We start from the raw sequence: 19,682 nt of genomic DNA on the forward strand, positions 1-19,682 counted from the left end.
TAGATACAGCAAGACGACTGTTTTCCACCAGGCAGTGCTGGCTCATTACGATCCCCAGTAAAAAAGACGCGCGGTCTGTGAAGTGTCACTTAAAATGCCATTTACTGGAGCTAACCCTGGGATGAAGAGGATATCGCAGACAGTCCTGTAGCTGCTGGGAAGGCCAAGCTGTGCAGCACCAACCAGCTCTCTAGTTGAGGTGCAGCACAGGACTCAGATTTGGTCTGTGGAAAGGTTACCTACCCATTTTTGTGATTTTAGATATTACAGGATCTTCTCACAAAAAAAAAAAAAAACATTTTTTACAGTCAAATAGAAATGATGTCCCCATGAGAACCTCTTGCTGCACTTCTAGATAAAGGTGAGGCAGAAGTGGTATATCACAGGTACACCACAGGGGAGCTGCCTGCAGGCTCCTCTGCTACAAGCCACCAGATGAGCTCAAGGGACACCTCGAGAGACACGTACAGACCCACGAGGGCCTGAAGCCAGGCACGAGTGCAGTTACAGCACAGACTAGGTAGGCACAGGCCTAAGTTACACGGTTCACTAATCCATGATTTACAGTGCTCCCTGGGTTGGGATCATGAGAGATGACCAGATAGCGAAGTTCGCTAGAGGAAGCACTTTTAATTTTCACTTACAGTTAATTCATAAAAACTGGGGTGGTTTTTGGTTTTTGTTTGTTTGTTTTAGGGGGGCATTGGAGACTAGACTCATCGGTAGATTTCAGCTACATTTTATTCTTTAGTATCTGCTCTAGCTTACAGCAAGCAAAAATATTTTAGCAATGTAGAGATGACGTAGGCTTTCAGTAACAGTGAACAGTCAAACCAGTGTGCCTTATTCACAGGAAGTATCCTAGCACCTTCCCCACCCCCCCTTTTTCTTAGCTTTTCCCCTGCATAGTTAATTCGGGACTTCGAAATCCACAATTATTTTTCTTTCCTTGAGATGGATGACGTGAACTGCACAATTAATATCAAAGACTGATTACACCAAGTTTCTTAGCAAATCTGATTTGCTAGGATTATAGCTGCTAGTATTACCAGAAACATCTGTCATCTTGAAATACACGAACATTTCTCCAATTGAAGTGACCACAACCCCACTTGAGGAAGAAGGAGGCAGCTTTTGTATATACAGGTCAAGCTATTTTATTTGATAACTGAACAACCACAAGGTTGTCAATAAATACAGAACATCCCTACTGAAGTGCGTTAAAACACAGGTAGGTTCTGTGAAATGTCACAACTGTCTTAATTGTTTTTCCTCATATTGATAATTATTAGCTTGAGCGTTGACCTCATGCTTTAGATTCGGACTTCAGTCCAAGTTTCACATGAACTTCCTCATGCAGGGACTTTTTGCACAAAGTTCAGTGATTTTTAGCACATTATTTTTATAAAACGATCAAAAAATAAAATGCCTTACAAAAAGTAATTTTAAAGAATAAAAACATGCTTTTCTTCCAGTCTTTTTCCTGGCTTCTGTTATTCTTAATTTAAGTGACATGGTTAAATCCAATGCCAGAAGAGGATTTGTTTTCCACTGAAAATACAAATAGTCCCATTCAGATTAATAGAGTAGTAAACCCATGCTTAAATATTTTAATAAAGTTAGTAGTTTCCATAAGCCTCACGTGCTTCAGTTTCTGGTAGGTTAATCAAAAAGATACAAGTTGTGTGTAAAACTAATACCTTATTTTATATAGGCACACATATATAGCTTTTTTTTTTAATAGGATTGAACCAATTGATCAAAAACATTTAAACTGAAGTTCATAGGCAAACAAACCCGTTGAACAAAACCTTTGTTTTTTTAAACCTAAAGAAACACATTACAAGGGCTAGCTGCATCCACATCCAAACTGTAACCCTGGGCTATTTTAAGCAACAATCCCATTAAAACTGACTAGTTGGGTCTGCGCATGTCAAAACATTCTGCATTTAAAACCTTTAAAGGTAAGATTGACATATAATCTGTAGAATACTAACAGTGATCACACTTAATTATGAAGTCCTTACTAGCACTACATAAACTCTAATTCATTTGCATTACATATGGCACAAAAGTAAGTTCTGAAACTTAACACACTTCTGCTTTTCTTGGAAGTTGTCTGAGATCTCAGCAACTTTATTTTAAAATCTATGCTGCTTCTAATCTTGATTGCTCACCATGGTTAAAAGCATGACCGAAGGGTGCTGGAGAGACCAGGGAGGGAAAACTGGCTCACAGTGTCAAAGTGACTCACTTTAAGGAAGCAGCTTTAGTTAGACCTTGCTAAGGGCCAGCCTTAAGAGGTAGGTCACTTCTCTCTTCCTCCTCCTTTCAGAATTACTCCTTGTTAGCTAAGTAGTAAGTATTTGTTAGGGAGCTCCTAACCAGAAGAAAGATTACATATTTAAATTATCTCTAATTTTTTTTTTATGCCACTGAGTCATTTAAATCGCTATCAAGGAAAGAATGCAGACACATTAAGCAACTCACAGTTTTTGCTCACTTAGCTCAGAGAAAATCACCTGAACCGTGACTAGGAGTCATTTTCATTCTCAGCACAGCTAAATTGAAGCAAACAGAAATTGAAGGTCATTACTACAACTTTGTAGCCGCCTTTGAAGAAAACCATTTCTAGTACCTGTCATTTCTCAGCAATGTTTCAACAGAAAATAAAGTGAAATCCAGTGTTAATTGATCAATATATTACTGTTCCTGAACAGACAGTCCCACCCTAAAACATTACAGAAACATTGGGGAACAGGGTGAAAAGCATTAAGTTTATTTGACATTATACTGTAACCTGGTTCTCAAGTCATTTGATGAATTTGTTTCTTCTGTTATTTTAAAATATGTTTCATATCTGGCCTTATACACACACATCAAACATTCAAACAAACTGTGTAGAAACAAAACATGAATATTATTTTAGGTGAACTAGGCAGCAGCATTAGATATTGAATTAGAATTGAATTAGAATGCTACCTCAGTCTCTCCAACAAAAAAGTTGATCTGACATTCACTTTTAAGATTTCTAGAACAATCAAGATTCCAGAAAAGTAGACATATTTTAATAGAGTTGTAAGCTATTTATACACATACACAAAACATGCTTTCTCATTCAAAATTGACTGAAGAAACATAAAGAGGGGTTAAATGGAGCATTAAGTTACCTTTCAGTTCCTCCTTGGTAACACACTTACTCTACGTTTGTAGTTGATAAAGTATTTCTCACCAAGTCATAGAACACACCATGGAACAGAATACCACAGCTACCTTACTTGAAGAAAGGAAGAGAAAATTAAATCCCAGGTGTGTACTCCAAACTAAGCATCTGATATGTTTTGGAAGAGGAACTGGAAAGAGAAGTGGTCAACAGAAAAGCCTTGTAAGCAAGGTTGACAGGTAAAAACCTGTCAATCAACATTAACTCAAGGTCTACAAGACCAAAGGGAGATTAAAATCCCATTTGCTAAGGCAGGGAACAAATATACGAGGTGATTCTACCCTAAACATCCTAACACCTAAGTAGCTAAGAGTGAAGAGACAATGAGAAACTACAGAGATAGAAAGATCACCCAATTGAGACTGCTAAAGGCTCATAATAGGTCTCACTCCATCACTATCCTGGACACCACCTTCCCTAAAACACCTGAATTGGTGGCACATTTTACTGTCTGTAAATCAATAAATGAACAAATTTTCTCCGTCAGAATAAGGCTTAACATGCAGAATCTTCTCCTGTGCATAAACGGTAATTCATTAACTGCAGAATTTACGACCATTTGCTCACCTATCTGGCAGTAATCTTAGGGATACACAGAAGATCAGAATTAGGCCAGTGACTCTGCTTTACCTCGTATCAAACAGAAATCAATTTAGATCAGCAGGATTACTCAGAAGTAATGCTAAATATTGATGCTGCACATTAGAAAGGGAGTCAAGTGATTGGGGAAAGGAAGATCCTTGAAACAGATTCCTCAGATCTTTCAACAGAACTATCTTAAATAATTTTTGAACTTGTACAAGCTTAGGTTTCCAAGCAACATGTTAAACAGTAATAAATTGCTTCCTGTTTAATTAGGCACAGTAATATTGTCTCCTTGAGGCACCTCCCTTTTCCCTACCCCAATTCTATTATACTCAAGATAGGATCTCCATCCAAATCCAACTGTTTAAACAGAAGCAGGACCTTAATTTCCTGTGTGCTGCCCTGCCCAGTCACCGCTTCTTCCTGCTCTCTCTCTGCAGTGTTTCTTCAGATGAGAATCTATGTCAGTTCAGCAGCCTCCAACTGGGGGAGCTAGAAGCTCTCGAATGGTTTCCACAGTTCACTGAGAGACAGTAAGGTTCATGCAGGTGTCCTGGTTTCAGCTAGGACAGAGTTAATTTTCCTCCTAGTAGCTGGCAGGGTGCTATGTTTTGGATTAGAATGAGAAGAGCACTGATAACATGCTGATGTTTTAATTGTTGTAGAGCAGTGCTTACACCAAGCCAAGGACTTTTCAGCTTCTCGCTCTGTCCTGCTAGCGAGCAGGCTGGGGGTGCAGCAGGAGCTGGGAGGGGACAGACCCAGGACAGCTGACCCAAACTGGCCAAAGGGGTATTCCATACCATCTGACGTCATGCTGAACAATATATAGGGGTGGCTAGCCGGGGTGGGGGGGCCGGCTGCTCGGGGATAGGCTGGGCATCAGTCAGCGGGTGGTGAGCAATTGCATTGTGCATCACTTGCTTTGTACACATTATTAGTAGTAGTACTATTATCATCATTTTTTTTTCCCCGTCTTAATAAACTGTCTCTATCTCAACCCACAGGCTTAATTTTCCTGATTCTCTCCCCCCTCCCAGTGAGGGAGGGGGGAAGGTGAACAAACGGCTATATGGTGCTTAGCTGCCAGCCAGGTTAAACCACAACAGCAGGGAATAGCCACACTTAATTCTTGCTGGCCACTGCATTAGAACCAAGCCCTCAAGAACAGCTACAGCAATGATACTGGCAGGCAGCACAAGTGCTGAGAATTATTAAGCATGCATACTTGTTAAAAATCACATGTACAGCGAAATCATGATATTGCCTTTTCCAAGGCTACAGAGCTGCTGGGAGCAGAGATGAAAAAAGGAAGCTTACCTTAGGAAGCTCACCTAAGCTACTGTTGGTAAGAATGCTCAATTTCTACTGCAGAACAAGACAATGATTTCTAAAAATCTGAGTGAAGTGCTATACTGGTACACAAACACACATGATAGACAAAAAAATTAATTCAGTTGACTATTTTGTCTAGCAGTTGTTGCTGGGACTATTAAAGACAAGGTCACGCTTTTGGTAGGGTACATGTGTTTTTTTTTTATATATCCAGTTCAACAGGAAAATAGGGTAACTAAGTACACTTTCATTCATAAGATTTTTAGGTGTTACAGTCTAAAGTAATTCAATCTGTAGAACTGGAATCATGTTTTCAAATATACAAACAGTGCCCATCTCCATTTCTAAGTGAAGGTGAAGCTCGTTTATGACTTCATATAAAAAAGCCAAATAGTCATCAAGTTTTTTAGGTTCTTTATCTTCCTGATATCCAGCCCAAATAAAACTTACTAGGTCTGTGGTAATCAACAGTTTGTACCCAAGAGCTTTTGGGGCTGAGGTGGGAAAAAGAAATACAAGTAAGAAAATATCAGTGAGTTTACAAGAAACCAAGAAACTGCAAAAACAACAACAAAAGCAGAAAAGTTACACGTATCGATAGCTTAAAAGAGAGAGACTAAGCTGACCCCGTAGTAATTCTAGCCAGTTTACCCACTGTGAATTCAGGACAAAAAAAAAGTCAGTTTGATCTTGAAACCATGAAATTACATCAACAATTTCTAGTTATATTAAGTTTTCCACATTTCCATTAGTTCAGTGAAAGAAGGTAAAGTTCGTGCAGGGAACAACTAGGAACGGGAGAAGCTAACTTCTCTTTAAAAACATACTCTTCTTCTATATGTTGGCATTAACAGACTAGTAGCATGCCTGACTAGCACAACAGTTTTCTGGAAAAATATTCTCTAAGTAAATCTAATTTTGTTTCCACATGATAGGTTGGTAATGGCATAAATAGAATTCTATGTAATATCAGAATACCATATTTGACTTCAAATATTTAACAACTAGCACAACAAGGGGTTGGAACTATATGATCTTTAAGGTCCCTTGCAACCCAAGCTGTTCTATGATTCAAAGGAGAATGTTTGTTTTTGAAAAAGTGGTATTTAAGTGTGACGTATCACGTCTTTACAGGAAACTAATTCTCTAAGAGCTTTAGTTCCCCAAACCACCCACTCTTCGGGCATGAGAAGTGAGAAGTCCAAGCAAGACTAGACAGGTAGCGTTACCCAGTAAAAGATGAATCATTAAAAGATGAATTACAGGCTCTGAATTCAGATTCAGGCAGAAGACAAAGAAGCAGACAGATGTCTCGAGAAGGTAGGGATATAAAATACCTGTTTTACAGTTACTTTTAGGTTCTTCCTATGTAGTTCTTCAAGAAGTCAAGTACCCTGAATCAAAGTAGTCAAGGTACTATGCTATCTGTTTTGGAAAGTGGAACTAGAAACACAGTGAAACATTAAATTTAGCTATTTTGAATAACTTCTATCACTCACCAATGATATTTTCTTCTTAAATAGAGATAAAGCTCTTAAAGTGCTGAAGCTCCTCTTGTTATACCATGCTTGTTAGAATTTCTCCAATTGACATCCAACTTCTTACGTTTTGTAAGAGGCTAGTAGTTTCTTCTTCCACCTGAAAAGATGGCTTGCATACCTACGTACAAATTTTGCTCAAGCCTTTTTGCAGTAAATTCATAAGCTACCAAAATTACTTGAAGATTATTTTTATTTTAAGAAAAAAAATCTTTCAGGGGCAGTAAAATAGAGACACCACTTCTCATTCAGCAAGCATTTGAACCACATATGACTGGATGCTAGGAGCATTCAAAGGAACCATTAACACACACACTACAAATCTCAAGCTCTTCCCACAGGCCACTCTTGGGACCACAATTCTCAGTCTCCCCAGTGGCCTGACTCAGGAAAGTTGTTCCTATTAAAATGAGATAAACTTCACCATTCTTATTGTTCCTGCAAACTACTAAAAAACGCTGAAGCTTCCTTTTTAAACTTCCTCCTTGGCACATAGAAGAACGTTAAAACATCTAAAACCACTTCAGTTGCATGTTTTAGACTGGGCATCCCTTACACTGCAGTTACAAAACTAGCAACCAGCAATAGCCTACATAGCTACTGGGTACAACTTGTTCGTACAGCAAAACCTCAACTAATGTTACAAGCCTGCAGAAACAAGTGAAGTAAAAGCAGATAACTATCATAGGTAGATCCAACTTATTTACACTACGGCAGGGGAGGGAGAAAGGCTCAAGTGTGTTGATCCCCCACTAACTGATTTTCATTACTGCTTAGGAGCATGCTCTAAGACTGCTCAACATAGATGAACCCTAAATTGCTGCAACAAAACCATGCAACAGATTTTTAACTTCTCTTACAAATAAGACAAGACTATTGTACCAAGTCAAATCTTAAAGGAATTACAGTCTATCAGTTTTTACTGATGTAAACTGCTTATTAGAAGCACGTTACCTAAACCAATCCTCTGAATTTCACTATCATATACATAGCACTGAGACCTCTTACAAAGAAAAATATTTCATAATTTTAATGAGCAAATTGCAGTTTAAAATTTAGCGTCCACTCAATTCATATACATTATCTCTGCAAAGCCACCTGAAATTCTTGGATAGAGCAGCATAAAAGCTTCCCAGATAGGCTAATCTATTACGCCTTTAGTACTTTTACTGCATCTCTCTTTACATGGGATTTTAATACAGTAATACATATACATGAATATCTTACATCCGTGCTACAGAAAACTTGTCATTATTGTCCTCTATAAGCTATTCAGTCCCTCTACCACCCTTCTCTCCCCATTCTCAACAGTGCATGGGTATTCAAGCCTCCTTACCTCAGGCCCAGCAGGTCCTTCTTTGCAGTTTCATCTAGTATTCCGTCTTCACAGTCACGTCTCAATACAAATCGTCCACAGGTTTCAGCTTTCCAACTGGCTAAGTACCGCTCCTGAAGCTGTAGAGACAGACCGCAGTCGATATACACTAGCACACACAGACTGGTGCTTTTGTCCCAACATAACTATCAGTGAGTCCCACTCTCCTGACAGGGAACCACAAGCACTAGGCAGGAACAGGAAGCAAATCTAATCAGGACTTGCTGTGGTATATTCCTGAGTCAACGTTTTATTTCCACAAATATCAAGTTTAAATAAGCATTAGACACTATTAAACACAACTTTTAACTTTAATATTCAAATTCAACACTAGTAAGAACAAATAGAGCACAAATGGGAAACACAGTTTAAACTAAAATTAATGAAGAGAGAAGCCAGGAATTAGAACAGTTCTATTTTCAGCAACATCTGTCAGCCAGCATCAGTGTAAGTTTTGACAGACACATTTGGTTCATACCGGAACTTAAAATTGAACAGTTAAACTTTGTTGGCATCTCAGACTGCAGTTTTAGTATAGTATGCTATATAAGCACAATCAAACTTATGTACATAAACAATGAAGAACAACCTGAACACTTACACTAAACAATTATTTACAAGTACTCCAACATAAAAAATATACAAGAGCCTCAAGAATGAAAAACTGAAGAGAATACCAACATTTAGAGAACCTTATTAGAAAGGATTACAAAACATCAACAGCCAAGACATTAACAATTGCACTACACTAATACAGAGTCCAAATATTAAATTGGTGCATTATTTCACAATGCACTAGCTTCAAGAGAGAAATGCTGCCTTCACTAAAATGCAGCTTAGATTTGTTTCACGTAATTGTTTTAACAAGAAGCCTATTAACACAATAATGATTGTTTTAATGCTACAGTTTACAGCAAGGACAAAACACTAAAATAGCAGCAGTTCCACATGGCACTTAATTCCACAGGTTTCTAAGCTGTGGTTTATGCAATGCCTACAAAGTGCTCCCAGTTGAATATACAAATAAAATTCACAATAAAAGGTTACCTGATATCAGGTACTTTGAGTGTAGGTGGCCTTAAAGCCCGTCTTTCAAAATTTATTCCCCTCTGCTCCAAAATCAGTAACACAGCAATGCCCCTTCCCTCACTCTTAAAGATCATTAGGGACAGTACTTCTCATTACAATGCTGTAACACTAAAAAGCAGCACACCACTATAGTGGTTAACCCTGGGATGATGTAACATCTAACAGTGTAACTGAAAGGTTTATGGATTAACATCCAGGATCCTCTACGGACAGATAGTGACCAAGTCCATTATCTCCAACAGTTAATACAGCTAATCAGCCATATTGTTGATATTAAAAACCCAGAAGCAATTCCTGTAAAACTAGTGACACTCATCTAAGACAGGACAAGAAACCAGGAATTGAATGCTTCCTTCAACTCCTTAAGGCTTCAGTCCAGCAGAGATGCTATAGCCATCCTCAGTAGTTCTTTCGGACTTCATAGTTCAGTATATAGTAAGACTAACTGAGCGGTTCATTTTCTTTCCAATGAGTCGAGATGGTCTATTTTGTGTCGTAGATCTAGTTGTCATTCTGTCAGTGAACAGTGCTCGTTCCTCAGCTGCGGCCTTTGCCATCTGTGCCTTCTTCAGCTCTCTGCAAGACATTGGAAGTCATACACGCAATAATCAGTAGGGACTACAGGCATGTCACAGCAAGTGACATTTTCAGAGGAATTACAACAATTCCAAACTTAAGACTTGCCATCAATTCAGGCCACATTAAGACAAACAGATGCAAATGATACTTAAACCCACAGGACAAAACACCAACGTTCCTTACTTGCCTAGATGTCCTTTCTTTTGAAAGGGGAAAGAGGTGACAAATTCACGTATCTTGGTCAAATTTTGAAATCCAGATTTTTATAAGCAGCTCAGCAGCTTTGATCTGAAAATCTTTAGCTTGCTATTGCTTATATTTGCAACAGGCAAAATACTTGCTATCACTGGAAGTGTGGCTGCAACACAGAACACTAGTCTTTCTAACCTTACGTTTTTCCCATTGCAATTCAGTTTGTCACAATGATAAGTGAGGTGGAAAAAATTATTATGTTTTATGATTGAAAGAAGCAAGGTTACCTACAGCATTGATCACTGACCTGGTATCAAAAGAATTTATTCCACTCTATCTTATGTATCAATTACAAGATTATAGGATGTTGTTTACTTCCTAGTACAAGTCCTATGATCAACAAGTGAAAAGCTAATTACAGAAGCTCCCTCAAATGAAATGTTCAGCCACAACTGAAACTCCCATGGAAGACTCAGGCAAGCAGACACACTCTTAAACGAAACATAACTAGCAACAGACAACTCAGGAAGCATCCTTTTCCTCTTGCATACCACATCAAAAACCTATCACCACATAAATCTCGTTTGCCTAACAAAAATTTGAGCCTATTACTGCAAGGCTGTAACACTGAAGATGACGAAGACCATTGTCCCTATATAACATTCTGCCAAGCGTTCTGTTTCAGAGAATTACCAATTGTCCTGGTTTCAGGTAGGACAGAGTTAATTTTCCTCCTAGTAGCTGGCAGGGTGCTATGTTTTGGATTAGAATGAGAAGAGCGCTGATAACATGCTGATGTTTTAATTGTTGTAGAGCAGTGCTTACACCAAGCCAAGGACTTTTCAGCTTTCTCGCTCTGTCCTGCTAGCGAGCAGGCTAGAATGGACTGTTGTGGTTTAGCCTGGCTGGCAGCCAAACACCACACAGCCGTTCGCTCACCCTCCCCCCTCCCTCTCCGGGATGGGGGAGAGAAACGGGAAAGTGAAGCCTGTGAGTTGAGATAAAGACAGTTTATTAAGACAGGAAAAATAATAACAATAATAATAATAATAATAATAATAGTATTAATAGTAATAATGTGTACAAAATAAGTGATGCACAATGCAATTGCTCACCACCCGCTGACCGATGCCCAGCCTATCCCCGAGCAGCCGGCCCCCCCCCCACCCCGGCTAGCCACCCCTATATATTGTTCAGCATGACGTCAGATGGTATGGAATACCCCTTTGGCCGGTTTGGGTCAGCTGTCCTGGGTCTGTCCCCTCCCAGCTCCTGCTGCATCCCTAGCCTGCTCGCTAGCAGGAAAATTAACTCTGTCCTACCTGAAACCAGGACACCAATACACAGTCTGAGGACTAAGTTAAACAAAACTCAAGATATGAAATTATGAAATAGTCTGACTAAAGAGCACAGTTATCCTTATCAAGGATTTCCCCCATAATCCTTTTCTCCTTTCTTTAAGTGCTCACATACAGTAAAATGTAAGGATTCCCCCGTACGTCATCTTATCCCAAGCTACCCCTCAGAGAATTTTCTCTATCCTAACTATTATGACTTGTAATCTCACTTTACACCTCATCTCCAAAGCAAGAGCAAGTTTCTCAAGCACATTATATATTGGTATAGATGTATTTAGCTTTAAGTTTGTATTTAGTTTTTAAGTTTTAGTTGGCTAGTCCCATTCTTGTTCAAGTACTGTTCATTTACACCAGTGCTCCATCTAATCCTCTCCATGTTATCACTGTGCCAGTCCACTGAAAGAATTTTTTTTTTTTTTTAAATCAGCTTCCCTAATGACTGGAGGTCAGTCATACACGCACATCCATGCACACACCCAACCACCAAACCATTACCGGGAAATTCAGTTTTAAAATATTCTTCCATTCTTTCCTAAAAGTAATCCTACCTGAACTACTTTATGGAACACTATTCCCCCTGAAAGTTACTGTGGGTAAGTGTTCTTTTCAAATTATTCTTAGCTTTACTTTACAGTTATTTTTGTAAGGATGAAACTGCAGGCAGTTTTGCCTTCACAAAGCATTAGCTTAGCCAACTTCCAAAAAAAAAAAAAAAAAAAAACAACAACACCCCTTAATACAAGCAAGTTACCTTGAGAAACCCATCCTTAAATAACTGCACGACTCATCAAATTACTCTTTCCACAGTCAACCGTAAAAGCATATAAAGAACCATTAGAAGTTAAGTTATATTTAAGGATCCCAAGGAATTACTTACTTCTGCAAGAGTGAGTTTTTGAATTTTTCAGCATTCAGTTCTATCCTCAGCTGCTCTGCACTCTTTTTTGCAGCAGAGAGCAGCACTGAATGCTTGACTAGTGCCACAGCTGAAGGTCTTTTCTCTGGATCAGGATTAATCATAACCTTGGAAAAAATAAAAAGTCATACTAGTTAAGGCCAGTAATACAGTAAATTACACTAATCAGAGAGTCACTGGAACAAGAGTTCTTACTTTTAGTAGATCTAGTAATTCTTGAGAAAGCACTTGTGGTATTCTCGGTAGTTTTCCTTGTCGAATTTCATGCCATTGGTCCCCATTAGTTGGAAGCGGTTCAGCCCCAGCAGCACAGACAACAGTCAGAGCAAGAGCAAAAATATCTGCTTTTGGCAAATGAGTGTAGTTCTTTAAAAATAAAGAAAAATAAATTTACTATAGATACTACCCAGTATAAAAACAAACCTCAGCTAGATTATGCAACACCAAACACATCCACGCTATTACATTCCGACTAGCGTTTGGGGAGATACCATCTAGGAAGTTTCTTTCAGCAAGGAAGTGGCAGACAACAAATCATTACTCTAATGAAAACAGCATACAGACCTAACATGACTATTTTCTACAAGTAGGATAGCTACCTCTTGTAGGACTTCATTTGCAAGAAAACGGCTATCACCTTCCTCCACTTGTGGACTAGATACTCGAGTTACATGACCAAGGTCACCTGCAAAAAACATAGCGTTATTTCTCAGAAGACATAAAATGATGCAACTCTTAAGCACAAGTGTGCTGCGTACCTATTTTAAATATGACTCTATCAGATGACCACTCATCATCATCTCCTTCTTCTGAAGTCGTACTTGGGACTGATGTCCTGGATATGAAGATGTTACCTGTAAAAGAGCAGAACTGTTAAAAAACACATTTGAGTCCAATTTTTACTTCATCTGTTTTTATCGGTTTGTTTTAGCCACACAGAAATTTCAGTTGCATACCCAGTTCGTAGAACAAGAAATTACAATGTGCACACACACACACACACACACACACACACACTCTGCACCCCTCTGCAGGAAGTGAAGCCAAGCGTTGTGCAAGAAAGAGTTAATTACACAAAAAAGACCCAAGATAAATTCATCAACAGTTACAAGTTTGCTAGCCAATTTTATAACTGACATCTTTGTACTGCCACTTAAGACTTCAGTAAAGAATTTACGGTTAACAAGGTGTGGTTAACTGCTCATTTCTCTACAGATTAAATTAACTGAGGAACCTGTCAATAGAGTAAACCAGTTTACACACTTACTAGGTTTAATATCCATGTGTACCAGTGACATCGAATGAATGTACTTTAAGCCTCGAGCCACCTGAAGTAATAGGTCCTTCAGCTCTGGCTCAGTAAAATAACGCATATTCCTGTAATTTTCACTTATGGCATCTGCTAAACTGCCACCTAAAACAACATTAAAAAAAAGTATTTATTTATTTACAATCAAACAGTTCAGAAAATAATGACAACTGGCTTCCAAAAGTAAATACAACTGACTTCCAAAATCAGCAGTGACTTCCAAAATCACCAAAAATTTGCTGATGATACACAGGGATTGCTGTATCCCCTCTCCTTATAGCCGTGTAATGCATTAAAATTATTTTTCTTCTGTGAAGTCTACTGCAGTTGCCATGTAAATTAACAGGATACCAAAACACAAAGGAAAAGGACTCTAGTCCTCTTCCAGATCTCTGGCAGGGTATCAGCCACAGCAACTGCACCCTTTTCAAGGGAAACTTTTTTCTCTGTATTCCAGCTTGAGCTATTATACAGAAGAATTAACTACTTTGCTGCTCACAAATACCTCAGTGTAGTTCCAATATTCTTGAACACTGAAGACTTTGTCTGCAATTTCGTAAATTATTGTTTCATTTATCCAGTATGCCCTTTGCAACAGAAAGGAACATATAGACCCACTTCAGACAATAATAATATGAGCTATGCATAAGGATGTAAATTCCTACTTAGCACTAGGGATGTGTAGAGATACCTGTGTATCTTCAAAAAAAGAGATTTTTAAAGCAAGTTCAGAACAATCAATTTTTACTTACCATTGCAATATTCATTCTGTATGAGCATATGATCATCTTCTGCCCATGCAGAGTAGTATCTTACTACATGTGAATGCTGCCCCAGAACTGCGTGTGCATAGACCTCTCTTAGAGCATTTTGCCTGTTACAGTCACACAAAAAAATAACAGCACACAGGAATATTATAAAGTGAAATTAGTTCAATTTCAACTTTACATAAACACTTATTAAAATATCACGCCACTCTTCCAGCACAGGTCTCTAACTAAAATCTTCACATTCAGTTCTGCAGAACCTTATGTTGGATTTGTATTTACATCCAAACAGCCAAAGCCGTTTATATTGCATTAACAGATCAAGCAACATGAAATATTAAAACACAGGCTTTGTTGCAGATGATTCTTGAGGCAACTGCCGCTTGCATTACTTACTTTCCAACCACTATCAGCAGCAAGCTTTCAATCTGCATGTCACTTAAACTTGACAGGAACATGGACATGGTTGGGAGTATTGTTTTCCTTTCACATCTCAAAGGATCACCGCTGCAGTTTCATATAGTACCTCCTACCATTAATGCAAGCAAGCATTTCTTTTAGTTTCCAGGTGAGGACAATCTGTTTCCACTCAGAAATTTCGGGACAAATCTCTGTTGGAGTTGAGTAAACTTTCCTCCCAAAGTTTGAGCAGTATTCGAAGAAGAAATGTAAAACGACTTCAGAACTGTATCCTACTGTTTTACATTTAATTGAAGTATATTTATGATTTTATCATAAATGCCTTCTCTAGATACTGACACAAAGCAACACTGCAGGAAAAAGCACCAAAAAGCATGTTTTAAGAGCAGGAAATACTCACTCGTCCACTGAGCCAGCTAAGGGTTTCTTAGATCGCTTTATAGCATAAATACAGCCATCAAGCCTCTTCACACATTTAAACACAGAACCAAATTCACCGGATCCAATCTTCTCCAACTCATGAAATTCGGTTGCATACCGTGACTTCATATTACTTTCTGTTATTGTGATCCTCTGTAAAGATCAGAAAGAAAAATACTTACACATGCAAATACATGAATTGCCAAACTTTGTACCAAGTTCTAAAGGTTAATTACCTTAGCAGGTCTGATAGTTTCATCTTCAAGCTCTCCATCACTTGCTTCCATGTCTTCTCCACAAGAGCTGAAATTCACACTAGTTATTTTTACAGAATTAATACAGCTTAAGAAACTTAAAATTAAAGTCTAGCAGTTGATTTTTTTTTTAAATCCAATTCTCCCATACTACCCAAGTTTAGTCTAATTAAACACTAGATATTTATAAGCACAAGCTCATAGTCATAAAATCATAAAAAAAACTCATACTAACAAAACCCTTCATAAAAAGCAGATACTCCAAGAGCTCTATCTTGCATCACTAACAGATTTGGAAGGAAAAAACATTTCACAGAAGCAATTCTTAACAGAACTTTTGCAGTTAAAACATTTTTAAGGGTAAGTGTTACAAGGAAAGATATAAATTACTCACTCATTCCAGTGCGTTCTCTTTCTCCTCCGACACTGTCCTTCAGAGTTGTGAAGGAACATGGAATCGGGAGTGAAGGGATTAATGTTCACATGAGGTGTTTGTCTGATATCAGAATCTCGCTTCTCCGACTTCCCAACATTCATAAATAAAGAGCCCCCTCGAAGTTTGACTGAGCTGGAACCTAGTCCTTGTGCTTTAGAGAGCAAACTCTGTATTTAAAATAATAATGAGACATTTATGAGCTCAACGTTGCTTTAGACACAAATAGTCACGTCATGTTTGAAAGTCATTATTGCAATGCTGTCTATTCAAAGCAAGCATGAGTTGTTTAAACAATGCCTGCATTTCCATCAAAAAATTCCACAGACACTATGAGGCTTTACACTTCACACAAAAACAGTTAAAGAAAACATTAAATGTTGAAATAATTTTGAAAAGATAGGAATGATGATGAGAGAAATGTTCTGTCTTTAATCAAGTCATCACCCAGCCTTCCCCATGGACTGTTCTAAGTTCATGAAACAAACACAGATGAAATTCATGGACCATGCTGTGTTGTATTGCCATATTTTCATATAAAAGATATAAAAGTTAGACTAAATATAGAAAGTATCTTTCGTTATCACAAACTTAAGATAGCAAGCTTAAAAAGAACAAAGATTTAATACTGCTGCAGAAGCCTCAATGGATCTACAACACTTGCTCAAGAACTGACAGCACTATTCAGTGACATCAGTCTCACTGAATCACCACAGGACAGACTGAAGCAGCAACGTCGGAACAATATCACACATGAAACCGTTGCACTTCCAGTACAATATTCAGAGTAGATATCTTGGGCAGTAATCCATCAGGCATTTTCTGGGCACGTGATCAGATCTCTCCTAGTTACGTAGAGAAGTTTGCACCTGAGTCTCCCACACCCTCATAAGGATGCTAACCAGTGACCTCTTGGATCACAAGCATGAGCATCACCTCATCCGAGGAACATCTTATCACATAAAGAACTGACATATCTCAAGTCTAAAGCACCACAGAGAATAAGGTTTGTACTTTGGGAATCCAACTGTACTCTCCAACCCTAGATTAAATGAAGACCTTCAAGTCTCAGTGGAGTCTCAACACATTTCAGTATTTCCATTGGGTAACTTAACCAACTATTTTTCCAGATCTGGGCACCTAACTCAATAATTCCATTGAAACACAGTGTTAAGATGTTACTTTTAAGTATCACAATACACAAGACTCTGGCATCTCTAAAGTGTTTGCTCCTGACTTAAGATCATCTCCCATTTTCCTATTTCTAAACAGGGTTACTAAGCTACCTTTGAAACCTCATTTGGGACAGAAGCTGAGAAGAATAACAAACACCAGAGCCAGAGGGGAAAAAAATTAACGTTGCCCTCCTTATGCTTACTTGTTTTCAGTGGGTAGTCTATAGACCCCTGGGAGATCATCCACAGGGATTATCATTAGGCTACTCCCGAAGGGTTATGTGGAAAGTAACAAAGAAAGCAAGACTACTATCACTGGATTTAAATGCACTATGTTTATATATTTTCGTGTTTTAGGTGAGCATCGAGATCAAAATTTGAAATGCCTTCCAAACGTCTGTCGCTGACAGTCTTAAGAGCTACCTATCCCTTTAAGCTTTCAAACCCATCAGTTTAACGACATCTCTGGCTGCTGTCTCCCAAATTCGACGCAGAAAAATGCAGACGCTGCACTTGCGCTGGCACATGGTGCTACACCAGTACTCAAACAAGATGTAACTACTTGCTGGTAAACACGAAGCAGCAAATTCCCGTTCAAGGTTTGACTTTTTAGTAGTAAAGGTCCAAATGCCCTCACGTAACGTAACAGTATTAAGGTGTTTGACGTTCTCCTTTCACCGTTACCTAGCCTTTCCCAGGAACGCAGCGGACACAGGGTATTTCTCCGCCAGCCTCTCAGAGGCTCCCGGCAGGACACCGCGCTCCTCCTCACCCCGCCGTGCCGAGGGGGCGCCGCTGCGGCCTCTGCCTCGGGGCCGCGCCTTACATAACCCAACACACAACCCAACGGCCGCACCGCCGCGGCTCCCCGGGCCGACGCCAACTTCTCCCGGCCGGCACCTCCCGGCCCGGCCCCCCCACGCCCGGCCCGGGGGTAGTAAGGCCCCGTTACCACCCCCCCAGTAACGGCTGCGGCGGCGGGTGCCTCACCTTGGGGGTGTGCGGCGTGTCGAAGAGGCGCAGCTTGCGGAAGGTCTTGTGGGGCGGGGTGCCGGGGTAGTCGGGCAGCGGCGAGCCGAGCTCCTCGCTCCGCGGCCGGTAGCCGCCCGCCGCCAGGTGCGGCGGGGAGTGCCCCCCGTAGCGCCGGCCCTTGTGGGGAGGCGGCGGCGAGGGCGAGCCGGCCATGAAGTAGGCTCCGGGCGACTTGACCGGCGAGGAGCCGAACCCTTCCTCCTCCCACGAGTCCCCCTCGTCCGGCAGCGGCGCCCCCGCGGGCTCCATCTTCTCCTCCTCCTCCTCCAGCAGGGGCGGATCGCCCCGCGCCGGGGTGCGAGCCACCGAGAGCGGCGAGTCCGCCTCCTGGAAGGCCGAGTCCTCGCCGGTGCTGTTGCCGCTGCTGCCGCCCTCCTCCTCGTCCTCCTCCTCCTCCTCGCAGTCGCTATGGCCGCTCAGGAACAGCAGCTTCTGACGGATCGGGGCGGCCGCCCGCCGGGCCGACACCCGCCGCGGCGGCGCCGCCTGCTGCAGGCTGAGGAAGCTCATGGCGGCCCGCTGCGCTGCGAGCCCCGCTCCCCGCCGCCGCTGCGCTGCCCCCCACGCCTCGGCGCGCTACGGCCCCGGGCGCGGTGGCGGCTGCTGGGCGCGGCGCTGCCCCGGCTCGGCACGGCTCGGCTCGGCTCGCGCCGTTCGGACTCCGCGGCTTTCCCGCGACCGTTAGTCACGTGGCGCGCACGCCAGCCAATCACGCCCGCCCCCTCGGTTTGAAAACACGGAGGGCGGGGGCGCAGCCACACACGGTGGCGTCACGGAGCGCTTTGGCGCGAACGCGGAGAGCCGAGGGGGCGGGGCCGGGCGCGAGCCGCCCAGGGGCGGTTGGAGGGGGGCGGGGCTCACCACCCGACACCGGCCCGGCGGCGCCCGCACGGACACGTCCGCCCTGTGCGGCGCGCGGCCCGCGACCCGCCGCCATCTTGACGGCTGCGCCCGGCAACGGCGGGCGCGTGGCTGGGGGCCTGAGGGACTCCGGTCTGCCTGCCTCCTGCCTGTGCGCTGCGGGACGCCCCGCTTCGCAGCCAAATTTTTGCACTCCAAAACTGTTTTGTGTGCCCTAAAGCGGTAACAACGCCTTTTAGGCTAGTTAAAGACACTTTTTTTTTTTTTTTGAGCTAATCAGCGTTCTAATCCATTTCAGATAGTGATTCATCTGATTTAAACACACCCAGAAATAGGAGCCTCAAACACAGCAGCCCAAGATGTCACTAATAGTTTCCACAAGACCTTTTTAAAAAGGACCAAAAAGTCCCAGTGCAGCAAATGTGACATGCAGCAGGTGCCATTAATCAGACAAGCAATCCCCTGACAGATACCACAACTTCACCTCCCCACTTCCTTTTGTCTTGTACTACCTTGATTACATGCAACCCAATAAAACTGCCAATCTCTCTTCTGTACCAGATCACCTTAAAACAAATTGCTCGAGTAACAAAGGTCCTGACAAATCTTGATGTTTACAGCCACAGGAGCCCAAGCAACCCACAGAAAGTCAGGTGCACATCCCTGCTGAGTTCCTGTCAGCCTCCCCAGTCTCTTATCCCCTAAATATGGGGGCAACACCACAGGTTCACTTTCCTGAGAGGTGAGGAGGCTATGTGGGATGCTCTGACCCTGAAGAACAGAACAGCCCTGATGATGTTAGCTGGTGCCCCCTGCCAGCC

At 41.4% G+C, this 19,682-nt stretch overlaps 1 protein-coding gene across 1 annotated transcript; it reads right to left on the reverse strand.

Annotated features, from left to right (window-relative positions):
- Nucleotides 1-8,348: 8,348 nt before the first annotated feature.
- On the reverse strand, nt 8,349-18,565 carry WEE1 (WEE1 G2 checkpoint kinase). The gene is made up of 11 exons (XM_035550128.2): nt 17,959-18,565; nt 15,755-15,963; nt 15,343-15,409; nt 15,087-15,259; nt 14,252-14,373; nt 13,458-13,604; nt 12,949-13,044; nt 12,790-12,875; nt 12,386-12,556; nt 12,152-12,297; nt 8,349-9,721 (listed from the first exon to the last, which is right to left on the reverse strand). The coding sequence occupies exons 1-11, from the start codon at nt 18,508-18,510 to the stop codon at nt 9,571-9,573; spliced, it is 1,920 nt and encodes a 639-aa protein (XP_035406021.1). The 5' UTR covers nt 18,511-18,565; the 3' UTR covers nt 8,349-9,570.
- Nucleotides 18,566-19,682: the final 1,117 nt, after the last annotated feature.

The sequence above is a fragment of the Cygnus atratus genome, chromosome 5, assembly GCF_013377495.2.
Source record: "Cygnus atratus isolate AKBS03 ecotype Queensland, Australia chromosome 5, CAtr_DNAZoo_HiC_assembly, whole genome shotgun sequence".
NCBI lineage: Eukaryota > Metazoa > Chordata > Aves > Anseriformes > Anatidae > Cygnus > Cygnus atratus.